The sequence below is a fragment of the Scomber japonicus genome, chromosome 19 (assembly GCF_027409825.1).
Source record: "Scomber japonicus isolate fScoJap1 chromosome 19, fScoJap1.pri, whole genome shotgun sequence".
Taxonomy (NCBI): Eukaryota; Metazoa; Chordata; class Actinopteri; order Scombriformes; family Scombridae; genus Scomber; species Scomber japonicus.
Window position 1 is genome coordinate 23,892,163 of NC_070596.1, and position 20,114 is coordinate 23,912,276.

A 20,114-nucleotide genomic window follows, 5' to 3' on the forward strand; every position below is an offset into this window, starting at 1 on the left:
ATTTAATGTAAAACTGACAATGGAAAGTACAATGAAAAATATAGTCGTCATCTTGCAGTATCACAACTTTTGACCTCTACAGTCTACGTTGTGTCTGTGATGAATATTGGTGAGATTTCAAGGTTTTTAAAGCCTCTAACAACTTAGTTTAAAATCAATAAAGAATCATGACTAAATAAGCAATCTGTCATCACATTTTGATTTTTTAAAATCCTGATTAATGCACAAAAGTCAACTGCTCTGACTTTAGTGGAAATTCCTGTTGTATTTTGTCTACTTAGTATGAAGCTGGGTGAGAAAGAGCCAGTTGCCTTTTTGCTATCCCTAAACTATCAAGCAATCCACATTATTGAATCATTGCACTAATTTCTACAAAAACACACACACACAACTATCTGTCTCCACACAAAAAATGAAAAAAATGTTCTCATAAGGTTTGGCGAACAGGGCTGGGCTGCAGCTGATGATTATTTTCATTCTCAACTAATCTGCCAGTTAGTGATTATCCACTTGGTCTATGAAAAGATAGAAAACAGAAAAATGTCAGTTTCCTAAAAGCGAATATGATCTTCTACACTATGACTATATATATTTGTGTCAAGCTCAAAGAAATCACACAGAACACAGTTAAAGTAGTCATTTTCATATATTTGTATATATTCATATATTACACATTTAATACAGGCACAATGAGAAATCATAAAGTAGAGACAAAAAGTGGCTGATACTGGTAAAAATGTACAATTTATGAGAATCATTTACACAATTTTGCTCTTTTTAAAACTCTGTTTAATACAACAAAAAAGGAAAAAAAAAAGAATGTGAAAGTGACCAAACAAGGAGCCTTGTAAATTCATTTTGAAAGGTTTCTTCTTTCTTTTTTTCTTTTTTTTTTTTTTTTTTTTAGGGACAGCAAGAACCAGCTTGCTAATACTGAATACAATTACAGAATCTGCTTGCTTTTCTTTAATGCATTCGGCTCATCTTACCTAAAACATTGGCATAATTATTTATGAAGCAAACACTGAGCGACGTGTTGATTTCTCACTGTACAAATGTCTGGTGCTACATTTTTAGGATTTGATGTAAACTCAACATTTTAACATTTGGCTGATTGAAGTTCAGTGTGAGATACAAAAATTTAAGTTTGACAGACTCAACTTAAATGAACATTTTCTATTCATTCATTTAAAGTAAGTGTCTCTAAATAATTATTAAAGGCTTTAGTCTTAAACCAGATACAGATGTCCATTTAAGCATAAGACATAGTAAAAACTGATGATTACATGTAATTACCCTGTCTGGACATGACGACTGAAATCAGATAAATCATCAGTTTCCTGGTGAGACAATGAATCAAGTCATCACCTGTTATCCAATCATTGAAAAACCTACAAGGAACCATGTTTTATAGTAAAAAAAAAAAAAAAAAAAAAAGCCTGATATGAAAGATTATTTCCTAAAATCTTATCAGAGAGGTCAGTTGGCCAAGTCATGCACAGTGTATGAAACTCCAGTCCTAAAAAAAAGTTTCATCAGTTTTCAATCACAGCTTCCGAGCAATTAATCACATCATTGAATGATCATTGCAAGGACGTGGTCAATGAAAAAAAAAAAAAAAAAAAAAAAGTCCTACACAACAAAACATACTCCATCAAGAAGTACAACAACCTCTACAGCAGCAGCCCTCCATTAGTAAATAGACAAAAATGGAAAACACCAAGAGTCAAACGTGGCAATTTTTTCCACCCATCCATCCATTTTCCATTCACCCACTTGTGCTGTTAATAGTTTCGAGGAGCTAAAGCCTTTCCCAGCATGCAACGGGGTGTGAGAGGCAGGACAGTTGGCCAGTCTATCACAGGGCAATGGCAGTACTGTGACACAATATCTAACCACAGTCAATAACACCGGATTACTCAGTGTCGAGTAGTTATAATAAGGCATTTCAATCATTAATTTGGCCTTATTGTGCTGCTGACACTAACGTCGTCTACTGCACAGCGAGCGAATGAGAGGTTAAGATCAACCCGATGAGTATCGAATAGAAAAAAGTTATATAAAAAGAGTTCAATGATCAAACCCAATCGCAGAAAGAAAACATAAGTTAATCATTTCTGGAAGACAGTCGGGTTGTAAAAACAGGAAGCCTTTTCCCTTCAGTATCCGAATAAAAGGAGTAAAAAACACAACTGGCACAATGTTGGTGCTATTCTCATTAACTGTGCTGTAGTATATATTAAAAAAAAGAGAGTAGAGAAAAGTTAGATTTAGGCACATTTCTCTATTAAGAGGGCACAAATGTGTGATTAAAAAAATGCTTTCTTTTTTTTTTTAATAAAAGGTTCTTAAAAAAAACTGAAGTTTGGGGTAACGTCCCTTGAATCTTTTAAAGCATTTTACATTTGACACAATGTTTTACAGTCAAGATCACTGAGCTTTCTTCTTTTTTTTTTTTTTTTTTTTTACATGATTAAAAATGAAGGGCTTAAAAATGTTAAAAAAAAAAAAAAAAAGTACAACCTTGACTGAAAGGGGAATTTACAAAGACAAAATAGTTGAGTTTTAAAAAGACCACACTGATCATAGACCCCATTAAAGGGTGATTGTTTAAAAAAACAACAACTAAAAACTCCATACAGAGAAATGCAGATTAAAATCTGGAGATCCAAATCTGAGTAAAAACATTGATGCACTTTTGATGCCTATTGATCCACAGTATAAGAGGAGGCACTGAGGTCGGAGATTTTTTTCTTTTTTTTTTTTTTTGCATTTGTCTGAAAGCACTTCAATGTTGTTTTAAAAGATCAAGCTTGTGCTACGAGTGTGTGTGAGACAGATTCTACCTTCATTGCTTCATTGCACATGATCAAAAAAAAGAAAAGAAAAAAAAAGACAATCATTTGCGAGGAGGAGGAGAAAAAAAAGAGACAGTAAGACAGAACTGATTTGAGAGTCGAGTCAGAGCTGGTCGAGTGTTAGTATTTACAGTGCGGAGGGACAGAGGCACAAACCACGAGGTTATTCTTCTCTTCCACGCAGAAATTGATTTGTTTTAGATTCTTTACAGACTCTTGAAAAACGAATATAAAAAAGGGAAGAAGAGCGTCTGAAAGATTTTTAGTGCACTTTTTTTTTTCTCTTTTTATGATTTCAAATACAATATAGATTTATATCTAGTCATAAATTGTTTCTGACTATACAAAAGTGAATTGATCAGAAAGCATTATTAGACTTCATATCTACACAATTTCCTGAAAGCTCGTCTTAGTTTTCTTTTATTTGTCTTTTTTTCTTTTCTTTTTTTCTTTTAACAGTGTTCAATACTCAGTGCTGTTTTTATTGTAGTGAGATTCTCGCATTCCTGGCAAAAGCACAACCGAGCTCAGATGGATCCAGAGGTTCAAAGTTGACGACTTCTGTTTCGAGCGAGATTTTTTTTTTTTTTTTTTTTTTTTAAGAACCAGAGTGGTGGGTCACCTCAGAAATCTGCCATATAACGACCTAAAGAAATAAACAAATGAGACATAATTTGAGTTACTGGTGCACTAATGATCATGTGATAAGTCTGGTTGATGAAGCTTACATGCATACCTGTGGCAAATCTCTTCTTATTGAGAGAAAGTCTGTATCCAGTCCCCTGCAGCTCCATGTCCACTCCTGACAGGGTGCTCCCCTCATTCATGAACTGCACTGCTAGAGTGGAGGGGTTTGACGGGCCATTTGACAGCTCAAATTTGGCCCTCAGAGACCCAGCGCCTGCAAATCAAACACAAACACACACACACACACACACAGTCACTCGCCACTGAGTCTACAAGTATGATTTTAAACAAGCTGTCTCTTGTGGCAAACAAATTTATGTAAACGGAGGGAGAAAAAAAAAACTTTACCTTCATTTTCAGACTTTTCTGAGATGTCACTCAGCTTCCACAGACACTTATTCTGCTCTGAATTCCTAAAAAAAAGGAGAGAACAGCGTAAGTTGCTTCTATATAAATAAAAAAGGAGTATTCTTCAGCGGCTGATGAAACAAAGCTCCACAGCTCACCAGATGGAGTTGGGTAGGGACTGCATGCTGGTGACTCCTCCATCCACAGGCAGTAAGATTTGTATGTTGGTGAGCGGCCCAGGGGAAGCCATGGACTCCGGGTTGTAGCGGTAGTCCACCCGCAGGTCTGTTGTGCTTGGTGTGCACTTCCAGTAAACGGCCAGGTTGAGAGGAGTGGAATGAATCCCGTCGGACAGCACCTGAACGCAGCAGCACAGCGTCATTATCAAACTTTAAAATATGGACAAAATTGCACTGAATTTGATCCTCAGCTAAAATTACACTGTGAATCTCAATTTAGAAGGTTAATTTCACATCTTATATTTCTAACACAACATATTTAGTTGATTTGCTGTGATGAAAAAACAAAAATGCAAGCTAAAAATGAAACTCATATTATTTCAAAGCTTCCTGGAAAGCTCCAAAGTTGAAATTTGGCCTATTCTTGGATTGTTTTGTTTTACACCTCTCTGATTTTTATATTGCTATATTTCTTGATCCATCATACACAAACAAAGTCTTTTTTTATGTGTCAAGAAAGCAAAAAAAAAAGAAGCAGGGCATGATTATGGGGTGGCAGGATGGCCTTAGTGGTTTGTGAGGTTGTCCGCCAACTAGAGGGCCGAGGCTTGATGTTTGATGACAGTGCGGCTGAAGCAGCTGAAGAACCCCTTGACAAGTTATTTAACCCTTACCTACTCTGGCGCCATAGCATTTGCCAGCTAATAAGAGGAAAGAGGAACTTATACACACATACACATAAATATATTCATTGATCAGCTATAATATAGCAAATCTACAATCCTTCTAACTGTTCTAACCTCATCTTCATTTTCCTTTTTTTTTGCTTCTTTCTCAGACGTGCCCGGATTATGAAGCACTTTGGGAAATATGTTTTTAGAAGCATTCTTTAAATACAGTAATTTTATCTGGATTATGTTCTCAGCTCGCCGTTGGCTGACTGACCTGGTATTTTAGGATGTCCACGTTATAGTAGGAAGCTGAAGGATTCTGATCCAAGGCTTTTCTGAGGTAGGACGTCAGTGCTTGCATGTTGAACCAGAAGTCCTTGGAATTTGAGTCACTTTGGGAAGGATCACTGAATATAAAAAAATAAATAAAAAGCACAGACAAAAAGACAAAAGAAGTTAGAAGGATACACGTGATCGCACGCTCATACACACACACAAGGAATAATCAGAGGCTCAATTATTCATTGCTCTTCTTGGCTTTGTGTGCAAAGCTCCAATAGCTTGGAAAAAATGACCTTGTTATATCCAACCAGCTACTAAATCATGAATTCCATTTGATTCAATTAGTCCAGCCGTGTGGTCTTGGGATAACCGAGATGAACCAGAGCAAGAAACATTCAAAAAAAAAAAAAGAAAACCTTTTTTCTTTAGTTTTTTTGGAGAAGTTTTAAACTGTCAACCAGCCCAACCTGACACATTTAGAGCTGTATTTGAAGTTTGCACAGCATGTGAGGTATAATATACTTTCAGCACCTTTCACTGAGACAAAAGAGGTGAGAGGTAAAATTATGTATGTTGAGTGAAGCAGCTGTTATAAGAAGCTCGCTGTCCTTTTTTTTTTTTTTTTTTTTTTTTTTTGCTGTTTTAGGGTGTGAAGTGTTTCAGAAGAGACATGGGCTGTTGAGAACCTGGCTGTTAAAGTCTGGTGGAAAATACTTCTCTGACAGCTTAATGATAGGTTTATGTCAGATTACTAATTGAATTTCCTCTCACTGACGCACTCTATATTTCCTCGATTCTCACTCATATCATCAAGTCCAAATCCCTCTTTTGCTTAACCGCAGCTCGTACAAGTCGTAAACTCATCAGCTCTGCAAAGTTCTTCACTCGCAAACCTGCATGTTTGTATTTTAGTCTTTTTTTTAACGATCAATGTTTTTTAACGCCTCACCTGAATAGTAGCTGCTGGTTGGGAAGGATCGGCTCCAACCTGCTGGTGTTCTTCAGTTTAAAGGTGAGCACGGCCGGGGAAGGGTTGGTAGTGAACACCTTGATGATGCCCACGGGGAACGAGAAGGTCATGTCTCCTGTGATCTTCACAATGCACCTGCAGAAGTGAAGCCATATAGAAATAAATGCATCTGTTCATCATTTCAAACAGTCAATCAATATTTAGGTAATAAAAATGTCAGAAAACTGAACCACAAGTTATAATTTGCCTAAACTGACATTTTCAAATCAGAGGTTTGGTCTGACCAAGAGTCCAAAACCCAAAAAGATTTGGAGGAAGCAAGATATGATCACATTTGAAAAGCTTGGCCAGCAGAATATCTGGCATTTTTGACTGAGAAGTAAGTTAAATATTTATTAAATTATGAAATGTATTCATTTTCACCACTATAACGTTGTTCAATGGTACATTTGACATATTTTGTCTTGATTCAGCCCACTAATCCACCTTTTATATGAAGATCTAATAAAGGCCTTAGACTCCATATTCAACCTGTTGTAGTCTGGTGTTTAACATTGGCTTTAGTTTGAAGGTTTAACACATGCCCATATTCACTCATGCCAATCTTAATATAAAGTATATGTACGTGCGTCTGTAGTCTAATGTAGATCCAGACTCTAAACAATTTCTGGGGCAGGAGGAGTCTTGCTTCAGTTGGGGTCCTGCCTTGGCTGCAGTGGCAAAGGCCCACAGCGGGTCTCAACCTTGCACCGTGCGTCTGCTGCATTGCTTATGAAATGTTCCATTTGCTAATCCCTGCAAAAATAAGCCTTTTGCACAGCAGCAATTTAACAGCAGTTAACCAATAAAAGGCTGTATGTTTTCTCTGCCCCAGACTATAATCTGCCCCATGTAGGTTATCCAGTCTGAAAGAATGGTGTCAGACTTAACACAAAACATTCCACTCATACACAGCGCCTGAGAGATACACTCTGCAAAATGCACAACCAAAAAAGTGTGTGTGTGTGTGTGTGTGTGTGCAGTGCAGAAACCATACAGCATGTACTGTATAACTCATAACGTCATAAGTGTTATAGTTCAAGTATAAGCAAAAATGTGTATGCGTGCGGGTCTATGTTGGGGCCTTTGAGCCGCAGGAGGTCATGTGAGACTCACTTAGTGGGATCAGCCCCTTTGAAGTAAGCATTAACCGATTCTGTGAAGGCCACGGCAATGGGCAAAGCATCTTGGGATGCCAGGGTCACAGGGCTGGGACCGCGAGACGTTCCTGAGAATGAGAAAGGAGAAAGAGTTGTGGGTTTGTTGACTCAGCTGCAGATCAGACTTTCATAACAGCAAGGTCCTCACGTCAGAGTTAGGAAGGTTTGATCATGCAAAGATATGTTACATAATGAAGAACATTTCTATTATTGATATTATTCATTGAGTCAGTCATTCATACGTTGCAAATCAGTACACTGTTATTTCTCAAGTGAACAGAAACAGGACATGTTTTTAGAGCAGTTTGTGCTGCAGCTGCTTTACCTAAAATTAAGTACTATTAGAAAGTCAAGAGAGAGAAGAGATCATATTAAAACAAGAGTACAAGTCATATCATTCATTACTTAATCATGTTAGGAGTTGATGCTGTTCAAAAGTAAGATAATGTGAGAAACAAGTGCGCAAGACAAAGGAATGCAATCACTGCAAAGCATAAAAATGCAATTCTCCATCCGGCCCAACCAACAGGCTGGTGTTAGTTTTAGTTATAGAGGAGAGCCCTCTTATAGGAACCAGAACCCATACCTGCTGGTGTTTCACACCGCTTCTCAAAGGTAGGCAGCTTTGCTATGAACACATCATCCTCTTTACACCAAATTAGAGGCGTAAAGGAGAAAAGGAGGAGATAAACAGACCCAGAGAGCACAAAATGAGAGGAGAGATGACACTGATCACAGTTGTAAGCCAGCTCCTACATGTGTGATGGTGGCAGGTGAGCCCTAAGCTGACAAGGCTGATATGATTGCACAGAGATGAACAAAGAACTAACAGGCCCTAACGATGACATCCTTAGCATCAGCGAAAAATGTATGTATGCAGAGTGGAGATGATAACGATAAGCAACGCGCACGGAAAGGAGCGAGTTTGGAAAGGAAGACTCACTTTGGCTTAGCAGAAAGAAAGGAGAGGGGGAGAGGAGCAGCTCTGTCTCTGGAGAGGATAGGAGGAGAGCAAAGTTGTGCTCAGCTCCTGTAAGGAGAGGAGAGGAGAGTAGAGGAGAGGAGTGGAGTGAAGGATGGGAGGAGAGAGTGAGGGAAGTGGGAAGCATGGTGGCACACTGTGGTGCAGATACAAAGGCATGTGACAGTTTGGTGAAGAGCTGAAGAAAAAAGGAGAATAAATAGTCCCAAGAAAAAAAGGAGATGTAATTTTAATGGTGGGAAGCTGAGGATGCATTCTTACCAACAGTAGGGGTGTTGCCGGCGCTGAGCGAGGCATTCGAGGACAAGGAGGAGGAGCTCTCTGCCCGGGCGAGTGGTGCTGCAGGAGGCGGGCTGGCGTTGGAGGTCTTGGGTGGGCTGAACGGTCGTACCTGCGTGAGATGATATCACAATGTCTAAATATAATCTTTGCATCATTTAATCTATTTTTTTAAAACACTGCTGCACATATTTACTCACAATCTCATTGATTCCTGTGAGTTTTCCGGTGGGGAGTTTGGGCCTGGAAGAGGGTCGTGGAGGGGGCACCAAGGCTCCAGCTGTCAAAGGGGTGGTAGGTCTGTTGGGTACTGGCACTGCACGAGAGAGAAACAAAAGAAAATGTGACTGGTTGGTGACAGTTAAATAGCACAGAGATTGGGAAGAAATAACATGTCTGTTCATGTTAGAACTTAACTGAAGTAGATTCAAAACCATCATGCATCAAGACCTCTAATATAAAAAAAACCACAGCAGCAAAATTATACATCGACAGTCATAACAAGGAACAAGTAAAAACACATTCCAAAGAAAATATCGCAAAACAGAAAAACAAGGAAAAACAAACCAGGCTGTGAGTTAAATAAGCATATGCCAGTCAAATAAAATAGTGAAAAAACAAACAAACAACAGAAAACTTTTTGTGTCAACTTCAACTATGAAACAAATGCACAAAAAATGAGAACTGAAAACAAAACTCCAAACCTCAGGCAAAACTGTCTCTACCATCAGTAAAGATGTTACCATTAAATATTTTGCTTGATGGAGCAGCTGCCATCGCCCTATCTGTAATCCCAGAGAAGACATCACCGAAACAAGAGCCGCTGTCCTCCCTGCTGCCCGCCGCTTTACACTCGCCGTCAGCAGAGTCATCAGAGAGGAAGCGACTAGGCCTGCCCGAGGTGGACTGGGTCCTTAGGAGCTCCTTCACTGACGACCCCGAGCCCTGACGACGAGGTGGAGCGAAAGTATCATTGAAGGCGATCCACTGACTCTGAGACCAGGACACGGAGGAGAAGGCGTCGACGCTCTTTGGAGGGCTGGCGGCGGCAGGGCTCTTGATGGGGTCAACCGGCTCGGTCGGCAGGGTGATGGGGGCGCTCTGGGCCCGCGCCGGCACAGGCTTGAGTGCTTGGAAAGGGTTTTCCGGCGAGTCCCAGGGGGAGGATGTGGACGAAGAGAAAGAGGAGACATCTTTGGATTGTTGGCTCTCTGCCAAGGGAGGAGAGCGCTCCCGTTGTACCACTGTCTCAGCTGAGTGACGGTGGAGGGAAAACAAAGAGTATAGAAGGTAGACATGAAGATGCTGACATCACAGAGAGCTGCACCGCATCATCTTAAACTGTCGCATAACACTTTTACAACTTTATTACAACACAATTAAGAGTTTTTATTGGTAAGGACAGCCATGTGACTCAGTATGAACTTTAAGGATATATGAGTAAGTTACATTTTATATTACAGTTGGTTGAGCTTTGGCAAACATCAATAAAACTTCAATTAGTTTCTCCAGTTATGACATATTTTTCTTCTTTTTAACAGGAATAAAAAAATAGACTGATTGATATAATAGAGATAACAGACTACTGAAACTCTAGTGTTGGTTTCAAACCCAAGAAAATACTGAGCATATTTGAAACTAATTTGCTCGGTTATTATCAGCAACAAACAGGCAAAGCCACAGCCCTGATTTTAAACAAGCATAACAATCCTAATAATCAAAGTCTAATTTAGTCTGACTACACAGTTTATAGTTAAGTTCAATCACACTTTGTCACATGCATCTGAAGTGAGGCTTAAGCAGTAGCCGATGAATGCCTCAAGTTTTCTTCAAAAGCTTTAATCTACATCGCTGTCACACACGTTTTACCTGACGTCTCCGGCAGAAACACTTCTGAGTCAATCATCAGAATAGATGGAGAGGGAGGGATTGAGAGGAAAATAGAGGCAAGGTCTAACAGGAGCGGGTAAAAATAAATAAGTAAAGTCAAAAATCAAAAATCAAACCAATAATACAATACAAAGTAAAGACAACTCAGAGGATGACATTGTAATAAAACAAAAAGTAAAGTAAAACAATGTGTAAAACAAGTAAAAATGTGAAAAAAAAATACATGAACATAAAATAAATACATAATACATGATAAATAATATATAAAAGCATCCATGCATGTTTGAATCTTTTTGATAGCTCACATATTAGACTTGTTTAATGTGTCGTGTGCATTTTGAGCTGGTATTACTGCTACACTGTACAACAGAGATTTAACAGGGTGCAAGCAGGGACTTAATTCCCATCACGGTATCTTAATCGGGGCACTTTGCGCTGCTCTTTTGACTTTTAAGCCGAGACCTTTGACAGTAACGAGACACTGTTTCACAACATACGTGCCAGCGGGCTTTATAGCCAACCTTCTGACCTCAACTAGGTGCCAATTAACTGTGGATTACGCTTAGCCTAGGCTATGGGTCAGTGCTAATGTCACTCTGTTTAAACACTGGTGTCATGCATGCAAAAGCCATGAGAATCCCTCTATCAACGCTGCACGCTTCGAAAACCCTCGAAAGTCAACGTAAAACAAGCTGAACTGAACTCTTAGTGGAAGTGTGAAACTTGGAAAATCTTTATGAAAGGAGATAGGTATACCTTAAATAGCTGTTGCTTTTTAAACATAAAAGGATAAAAGGAAAAAGGCCTAACAGTGAAAACTTTTAAAAAACAGACTAGCAGGCACACTGGGATAGAAAAAGCCTGGCATTATATATTTCCCTCAAGTCAAGTATTCAGTTGACTTCAGGGGTCAGTTCCTCCATCTGGGAGGAAAAGGGGGGGGGCAACTGAGTAGCTTGGAAAAAAAGAGACAGAGAGAGAGAGAGAGAGAGAGAGAGAGAGAGAGAGAGAGAGAGAGAGAGAGAGAGAGAGAGAGACAGAGAGAGAGAGGGGGACACTACGCAGTGCACAGAGAGATGATGAGATCAAGGACAAGGAGAGAGCAAAAATGATTGAATCTCTAGCTCAAGTGAATGAATGAATACAAAAAACCCAGAATACTTGTAGCCTGGTTGCTCCTTTAAGGAATTATAGTAACCTCTTGTTGCTAAGCGATACTGCGCCGTATAAAAAGGAAAGATAAAGTTCAAATCGTAAATTGTGGGGGAAAGATATGTGCACAGTGATTATTACCTGTTGATGAGGACACAGAGGAGGAGGAGCCTGCTGCTACAGTCGGGCCGAAGGGGTCCAGAGACAGAAGGTCGCTGTTAGTCAGACTGCAAGAAGAGAGAGAGAGAGAGAGAGAGAGAGAGAGAGAGAGAGAGAGAGAGAGAGAGAGAGAGAGAGAGAGAGAGAGAGAGAGAGAGAGAGAGAGAGAGAGAGACAGAGAGAGAGAGGGAGAGAGAGAGAGAGAGAGAGAGAGAGAAACTTTATTACATTTGTAGCAGAGATGAATCAGAGTTCAGTGAAAAAAAAAAAACATGCACATACACATACAAAGCAAAGACTATTTTAAGTGCATACATGAAGGGTACTTTCACTCTTGGCAGACGTTTTTAAAAAAAAATGCAAAAAATGCTTTAAAGTTTCTGCTCTCATACTTACTCGTACGACGCTGGCACTCTGGGTTTCGCCAGTTCATCACCTGCAGTGGGAGAAAAACAAACAGAAAAAAAATGAAGACCTGCAGACCTGCGGAGAGTGATGACAGCAAATACATGTTCACAGCAAGTAAAAAATAAAATGAAAAAAAAAAAAAAGCACACAAGAGATTTTTTGGACCAGACAGGATTCCAACACATTTGCCAAAAGTAATGTTTTAAGTAAATCACACCTTAAACCAGAATATAAACTGAGGTTATGACTGAACCAAGTGAGAACCACCAACTACCACGAGTCATAGAAGTTAAAAATATAGATTTGCAGTAAGAGTTTCAACTCAGGCGACCATATTTTTCTTATGTCTGCCTCATAAAAGTTCAAATCTTACTGCAAACGCAACCTTTTAATGTGCTTTTAAACGTGGTAGTAGCACTTTAAAAACAAAGGGGATGGGAGTGATTTCGCAACTCAAAAAAAAAAGAGAACCAGGGTATTATTTTGTTAATTTTGTGCCCCCTTCCTCAATTTGCAAAGATCGACAACCTTGAAGCAGCAACAAGATTTAAGAGGACAGAAACTGAGAGGGACCCGAATATAAAAACACCACACATGTAAGTTAACTTGTTTTTTTCTTTTTTGTTGTTTAAAAATGAGATAGTGAAAGTTTGCGGTGAGAGAACACAGTGTCAGTGATGTTAGCTGGCTGCAGCAGCTGTGTGAAAGGCTCCTATGAAAAGGAGGGGGGGTGGGGGGGGGGGTGTAGAGCGAGAGATGAGGGGCTGTGGCAGATATTTTGAGCGGAGGGGAAGGAAGGGTTGGAGGCTTACTACTGTAGTGAAAACATACTCACCAGGACCCTGAGCCTTAGAGCTTAATGTAGATACTCCTGTGATCCCTGAGCGTATGTAGAGTATACATCTATCAATGCAATTACCTTTAGTAGATTCATCGAAACTCTATTTAAATGCTTTAGCTGCAGAATGTGGATATTATTACTATTTAGCGACATACAAACAGTGTGTGTGAAAGACTAAACCTGTTAAAGACCTCATGGAGCATGATACATGACCTGTAGGTTACACCTATGCTTTAAGTATTTCTCAAGCACAGAATAACACACAAAACTGTGTCAGTTTGCAGAAAGGAAAAAAGATAATTTCTGACATGTCAAAATATAAACAGCTAATTAAGCAATTAATCTTATTTGTACCATAGGGGGTGTGTGTGTGTGTGTGTGTGTGTGGGGGGGGGGGGTGTGTGGGGGGGGTATCCTTCAAACTCACATTCACAGAAAAGAACAGTTATTTACTTTTGCTGGGGATATGTTGGTTTTGGCTTGGTTTCCGAATTTTCCTTCTTAAAGACAAACTTCTTTTAAAAACAACGCCGGCCAAGAAAAACCTAGTTGAGAGGTTGTACAGTCAACCCTCACTCACCCCACCACCCACCCCACACCAGCCCCCCCTGCACCCCCCCCACGCCTCCGCTTTTTACAGTCCATCCAGTAACACACAGATAGAGAGGTCAGGAAAGACAGAGAAAATACTCACTGGACTGGTTCCTCCGCATCTGCCCCTGAAAACAAAAACAGACATTAATTAATCGGAGGCGCATACGGCCCACCACGACTTTTCAGCTGTTGCTCGGCAGGACTTTGTCAACTTGTAAACCTCCCCCCTCCCCTCCAAAAAAACCCCCTAACTCTAACCCTAAGACATAAATGATCATCCTTCATACGTGACCCATAAATCTGACTTTTTCGCAACTTTTTAAAGGGGGTCATTATGCTCCTCTCTGCTTGCACAACTCTCAGAAGCTTGAACCCTCTCCTTTATTTTTTTTTTACATGTCTGACAGGTTGAAACTTTAAGCCTTAAATTGGTTATGTGAATAAATATACAATCTCAAATACATGAAAGCACAATGAAAGTTTAAAAAAAAAAAAAAAGAAAAAAAACTTTAAAAAAAAAAGGTTTGAACGCTATATTATTAATTATTCCCAGTGGCAAAGGGAATTTTCCACTTCAGAGTTAAAGACAGTAAATCACAGGGCTACTCTGGACTCACACATACCAGACGTTAAACCTAGGGTGAAAAACTCAGCAGCTCAAAACCGTGCATCTAAGCCCGTACAACGATCAGTCAGGGACAACAGAGAGCGTGCCCCCAACACTTCACCAGCTTCCTTCACACAACCCCCCCCCCCCCCCCCCCTCTCCAACCCATAAATCTGCTGTGTCATGCTGCGTAACGCAAGATATGCAAGATATGCTCTTGAGGGCCACCAACCCAAATGGAAACTTAGAACATCAATTTCAATAAAGAATGTATTCGCACAAGGAAGAAAGGTTGGTGGGGGTGATGAGGAGAGTGAGGGTGGATGAGGAGTGGGAGGTGGATGGGTGGGGGGGTGAGGGGGGGGGGGTTGTCAAGGGAGGAGGGGGGGGGAGAAAGAGAAACAAAATGGGTTTAAGGAACATAGCAAAAGCGTTTAACCACGGTAGAGCTGTGAGGCCAGGGTTTAGTCCCACAGGCGCTAAGCGGCAAATGGGTTCAATTACGGCTCTTGCTGGCCACACACACACGACTTCCATTGCTATTTCAATAAAGGAACACCGCGGAGGGAGAACCAAACAGGAGGAGAAATGAAAAAGACAGAAAAATGAGCGCTGCGGAAAAAAAAGAAAAAGAAAAGAGAGAAAAAAAAAAAGGAAAATCTCTCAATAATTCACCCCAGATGATGCAACGTTCTTCATCACCTTGGATGTATGTTTTAACTTTAATCCAGAACATTTCTGTAAATATTAATAGGAACAAGGTGTGAAAAATAAATCTGAACAGACAGCGAAGAAGGCAAGAATACTGCTATTTAGATGCTAATCAGAGTTGAACACACAAACTGTGGTCTGTGTTTTTTTTTTTTTTTGTACTTTTAGTATGAGAAAGTAATTGTGGGTTTGAGTCTCAACAACAAGCGTAAACCAAACTGCAATGAACAAAGTCAAAGGTTTAAAAGAGAACATCTTTCCTCCTCAATCTTGTCATATTAAATAGAACAAAAAACATCCTCTATAAACTTGTAACTTATCTTTACCATTAATTCCTAGAGTGGAAAAAAAGAAAACATTTGTAAAAAACTAGGCAACTAAGCCCATAAAGTATTCATAAATAACCACAACAGAGTCCTGTCTAGAACAAGTGGGCTCCAATAAAACCCAAAGAGTGAAAGCAAACAAAGAAAAGAGAGAGAGAGAGAAAAAAAAAGAGAAGACTGGAGGTACAACACAAACAGTGAGGAGGAACAGTGGTGAAAACAGAGGAAGAGAGAGAGCGACAGAGAGACAGAGAGAGAGAGAGAGACAGAGAGAGAGAGAGAGAGAGAGAGAGAGAGAGAGAGAGAGAGAGAGAGAGAGAGAGAGAGAGAGAGAGAGAGAGAGATGCCGTGACATTCGTTTAATGTGCAGCCGGGGAGTGTGGCGGGTGAAACCCACTAGACCCCCTTTAGCGACACTGAGCGTGCCCTCTCAGCCGCTGCACAGCAACATTAACAACAACAACAGCTTGGTGCGCATACACACAGACACACAGACACACACACACACACACAACGCATGTTTGCACACAAGCAGTAGTGGTTTTAAATTTTAATGGCGGCGACTATTTTCATAGAGCGGTCGGAGAGTGATTCAGAGATTGAGTGATGGTGAGGGACAAGGAGCTGAATGAAAGACTCCACGACTGAGGCCACGGATCAGACCGGGCAGTGTGAGAGTGTGTGTGTGAGTGAGTGTGTGTGTGTGTCTGCCGCAAAGCCCTTTCTTAAGTGCCTGCAAAGGAGTGAGAGAGTGTGTATGTATATATGTGTGTGTGTGTGAGAGAGTCTAAAGAAAAGGCAAACAACATCAGATACTTAGCTCACAAATTATTGTTTTATATCTTTTTTTTTTTTTTTTTTTTTTTTTTAAACAGACATGAAACTGAATTCTGAGAGAAAGCAAAACCCAACATGTGTGCAAACAGGATCTTTACTGAATCAGAAGCTAATCTGGCATATGAAATAAATTAGACATAACACATGTGACTTTCCAATGTAAATAAAATAAGCTTCAAGAAAGAGTGACTAATGGCGTTCATCCACAGGACGTGTACTACAGTTGAATGGCATTCACGTCTACTCTAACAGAGGTTAGACATTCTCCTGTTGCCCTCTGGTGTTGCAGAGGCAGAGCAGACATCTGAAGCTGTAGCAGCGCAGGGGCAGCAACAGGTTTGGGATTTTCAAGTGTGTGTGTGTGTGTGTTAAATCCATACGTACCGAGGTGGAGGGCGACAGGATGATGTTGCCGATGGAGGCTTTGAGCTCGTCGATGGTGGCTCGGTTCTGATGCGTGCCGTTGTTTGGCTGAACGGGCTTGATTTCTACGTGGAACTTCCTGGGTTCGTCTTCATCTTCAGAGTCGCTGGATGAATAGAAGGAATTCTCTTTGGCATGTGAGCAAAAAGGAAGAAGTTAAGGAGACAACAAGATAACAACTACGGTTTTCTTTAGGCCATCAGGGCAACAGAAAAGTACAAATGCAGGTGGGTGTGACGATAAATGATATGATGAATGATCATGATAAATCTTGGATGTCCTACGAGGCGAAGTGAGCACTGATTAACTGCTGAATGTACACAGAGAGGAGATAAATGTAAAGGATATCGTTTTCATTTGCTTCTGGTCTGATGCAGAAACCCTCCGCATCAACCTGGGGAACGTTCTGCAAAACACAAGCAGACAAACAAAAAGTTTAAAATCAAACTTTTTTTTTGCACTATTAAAACAAAATGTATTATATGAGTATACTTATATACATTCATTTAAAAGCAGCTAAATGGCAACCAAATCATATTTATAAATTATTACATATCAAATTTTCACATCACACATTATGCTTAGTTTTAATGCCACTGTTGCCATTTTCTGCACTTTATTCTTACACATATACTACACGCGCACTTTATATTAATTTTGTGTTGTATTCTTTATTTTATTATATTTTTTAATCTTATTATATTTTTAATCTTATTATATTTTTAATCTTATGATCAGCTGCTGTAACACTTGAATTTAACTCACAGGGATCAATAAGTTTGATCTTATTTTATCAAAAAGAAAAAGTTTGCTTTTTCTTTTCAAATTGCATTTAAAGTAACATGTAAAAATCTAATTTAGGTGAGGAATTTGTTCAAAATGTTTTAAAGTGCTCAACGCATATATATATTTTTTTAAAGTTACTCTTAAACTAACGCGTGTACTACTTTAGATCATTTTTTTTGCATATAAATCAGACTTCCTCCTTAGGCTATATTTTAAGATGCTCAAAACTTTCAAAATTCATCAAAGCCAATTAGTTAATTAAGTGTGGATCATGCAGTCTATTAACAGCTGGAAAGTTCATTTTCATTTACTGCTTTCTGTTTCTAACATTTTACATAATAAAAAAAAAAACAATATTACTAACTCAGTGTGTTAAGATGGGTACAAATTGGGAACATTTGTAACAACTTATAACCCACTGAGTTCATTTAATTCCAGTCTCCTAGCTGAGATCCCCCAAAGAGAACGCAGTGGAAACACTCCCTCGATACGTCCACACGTCATACATGACTGACAACAAACACATCATCAACTGCACCGACAGCTTAGTGGCACCAGCTGACATTTTTACAACTTCTCATCTTTAACATTTGCTACTTAAATACATACAAAACAGTGAAATGTCTTTTGCTGACGTTAATTGTTAATTTGCCTCCTATTATGACTAATTGGTTCATTTTTTAATAAGTAAATTCTTGCAAAGAAGTAATAAAGCAGCCTTTATGAATATTTATGAAATATATTCTCACCATGATTTACAAAAAAAAAACACCAAAGGTCTGGACATGAATATTTAGTTTGTGTGTGTTTATGTCTATGTGTATTAGCTTGCTTACAGCATTCTGGATGTCTATGGCCCCATAGTATCCAGGGGGAGCGCCATTGGCAGTGTTCTACAAGCATAAATAGAGAGGAATGAATGAATGAGCAAATCTACAAAACAAACAAGAGGAAACAGAGAGAGTAGAGAGAGTCACATGTTCCAATAGTGAAATACTGAGCAGAATAAAAAACCAACGAGGATCTTTTCCACCTCCTGCTGTTTGAAATAAAAATTACATACAAAGATACTCACAGCAGCTTCAACTTCTGTGGACTCCCTAGAAGACAAAATGTTCATATGATGATGATGAGGAATTCTTTAAAAATGGAAGTTGTATTAAATGTGTTGGTGGACTAAAGATCTAAAAAAAAAAAAAAAAAAAGTTTTCACTCACGTGGAGTCTGTGTCCTTGTCTTTCCTCCGACCTGGGATGCCAAATGGTTTTCTCTTCCTGGGTTTGGCACCTACATAGAAAAACAGAACATTATTTTAACCATACTTTTTTTTTTTTTAAAGAAATTACATTATATCTGTTCTAAACCATAATTCAACTTTTTGCAGTGCATATTTAAGATTTTAACACCACTTGCAGTTTATTTGTTACTTTTCTAAGTTGTGCATCTTATACATTGCAAAAGAAAACAAACTTGCCTTCAGTAGCAATGGCTGCATTGCACTCCTCAAACTCAATGGGTCCTAATGAGACAAAAAATAATCATTTAGGTTCATTTGGCACAGAAAGGGTCAATGACCCACTGCTGAGAATGCTGTGAACGAACATCACGCCATAATTACACACTCACACACACACTCACACACACACACACACATACACATACATTTGGGGAAGCACACAACATGCAGTCTGGCGTGCCATACAGAGTGTGTATACAAACAGGGTAAGGCTGGTCCCAGAGGGCAGATAGGGTCAATAGCGGAGTCAACTGTGTGTCTGGTGGCCTTCAGAGATATGACCCCACCCTCCTACAGTCCCAAAAACCTACTCTACAACATTGAGTGCTTCCTGACACAGATAAACACACACACACACCCCACCTGGGATGCATAAATTGCAAGTTATAAACCAATTAATCAACTCAGGAGGAGTGTCGGTGCTCACAGCAAACAGCAGGTATGAAGACTAAACCGAGCTCAAACTAACCCTGCCCGCACGGTGCACGCAAAGTCGCTAACCCTATTACAATAAGACAAACAAGTCCGAGATTACATGCAATGAAGTGTTTAAATCCACATGGACAAATCTGCTCTCAGGCTTAAGAGATGCCCTTTTCTGCTTCTCTCTGGCATGTACAAACTGTCCAGAAAAAAAAAAAAAAAAAAAGAACAGACCTTAAAATAAACAAATAAACATTATCACGCAAACACAACCCCGGTCAATGGATGGAAGTAATACACTTTCATATCTGTTCCAGCCAATGACTGCGATATCACTTGGAGCACAACCAGCCATGGATTTAGATTAAACCACTATAAAAAAAAAAAAAAAAAAAAGAAAAAAAAGAAAGAAAAAAGAAAACATTGCTTTTGGTTATTCAGATGCATCATTCATGTGATGAGAAAACAGTGAAAAATAACAAAGTTTACACTTAATTTAATGCTCATCAATTAAACACATTTACCTCCAAGGCCCTGCACTTTGGATTGTCACGCTTCGATCGTTCCTCCAGAAACATTTAAAGGAGGCTTTTTTCTAACGGTCTGCGCTTTAACATACACTACGCTTACACAAACACACACACACACACACACACACACAGGCAAGCCATGCAATGCATTTATGTGTGAAGTCCGGGTGGTGGGGCTGTGATTTTATTATCTATTACAAAAAGTGACATCTCAGCTGTATAGTGAAACAAACTGAAATCATTTACATTAATGTAATATAACATTAGTGGATATGATCTGATTGTTCAATTACACATGTGGACATATGCTTCATTTTTTCAGCATGTGACTAGAAGCAACTAGAACTGCCCACTTAACAGAAAACACATCAATACTTTACTGTCATGTCAAGTATTTCTACCTATTTTCTTTTATGACATGACCTCAAAGACATATAGTCTGTGTTTGCTAACAAA

General features: G+C 39.3%; 1 protein-coding gene across 2 annotated transcripts in view; it reads right to left on the reverse strand.

Annotated features, from left to right (window-relative positions):
* Positions 1-627: 627 nt before the first annotated feature.
* fcho2 (FCH and mu domain containing endocytic adaptor 2) overlaps positions 628-20,114 on the reverse strand; it is a 48,729-nt gene continuing 29,242 nt past the window's right edge. Inside the window, exons 9-27 of one of the 2 annotated variants that reach the window (XM_053339665.1) lie at positions 18,664-18,708; positions 18,407-18,476; positions 18,265-18,289; positions 18,026-18,082; positions 16,750-16,809; positions 16,365-16,538; positions 13,600-13,624; positions 12,053-12,092; positions 11,639-11,724; positions 8,656-8,771; positions 8,438-8,567; positions 7,781-7,840; positions 7,151-7,262; positions 5,975-6,130; positions 5,018-5,150; positions 4,052-4,251; positions 3,894-3,958; positions 3,595-3,759; positions 628-3,504 (exon numbers count right to left, since the gene is read on the reverse strand). In XM_053339665.1, coding sequence (XP_053195640.1) covers positions 3,482-3,504; positions 3,595-3,759; positions 3,894-3,958; positions 4,052-4,251; positions 5,018-5,150; positions 5,975-6,130; positions 7,151-7,262; positions 7,781-7,840; positions 8,438-8,567; positions 8,656-8,771; positions 11,639-11,724; positions 12,053-12,092; positions 13,600-13,624; positions 16,365-16,538; positions 16,750-16,809; positions 18,026-18,082; positions 18,265-18,289; positions 18,407-18,476; positions 18,664-18,708 — 1,742 coding nt within the window. In that variant the 3' untranslated portion in view covers positions 628-3,481. The remainder of the gene's footprint in view (positions 3,505-3,594; positions 3,760-3,893; positions 3,959-4,051; positions 4,252-5,017; positions 5,151-5,974; positions 6,131-7,150; positions 7,263-7,780; positions 7,841-8,437; positions 8,568-8,655; positions 8,772-11,638; positions 11,725-12,052; positions 12,093-13,599; positions 13,625-16,364; positions 16,539-16,749; positions 16,810-18,025; positions 18,083-18,264; positions 18,290-18,406; positions 18,477-18,663; positions 18,709-20,114) is intronic. The other variant, XM_053339666.1, reaches the window with a different exon arrangement.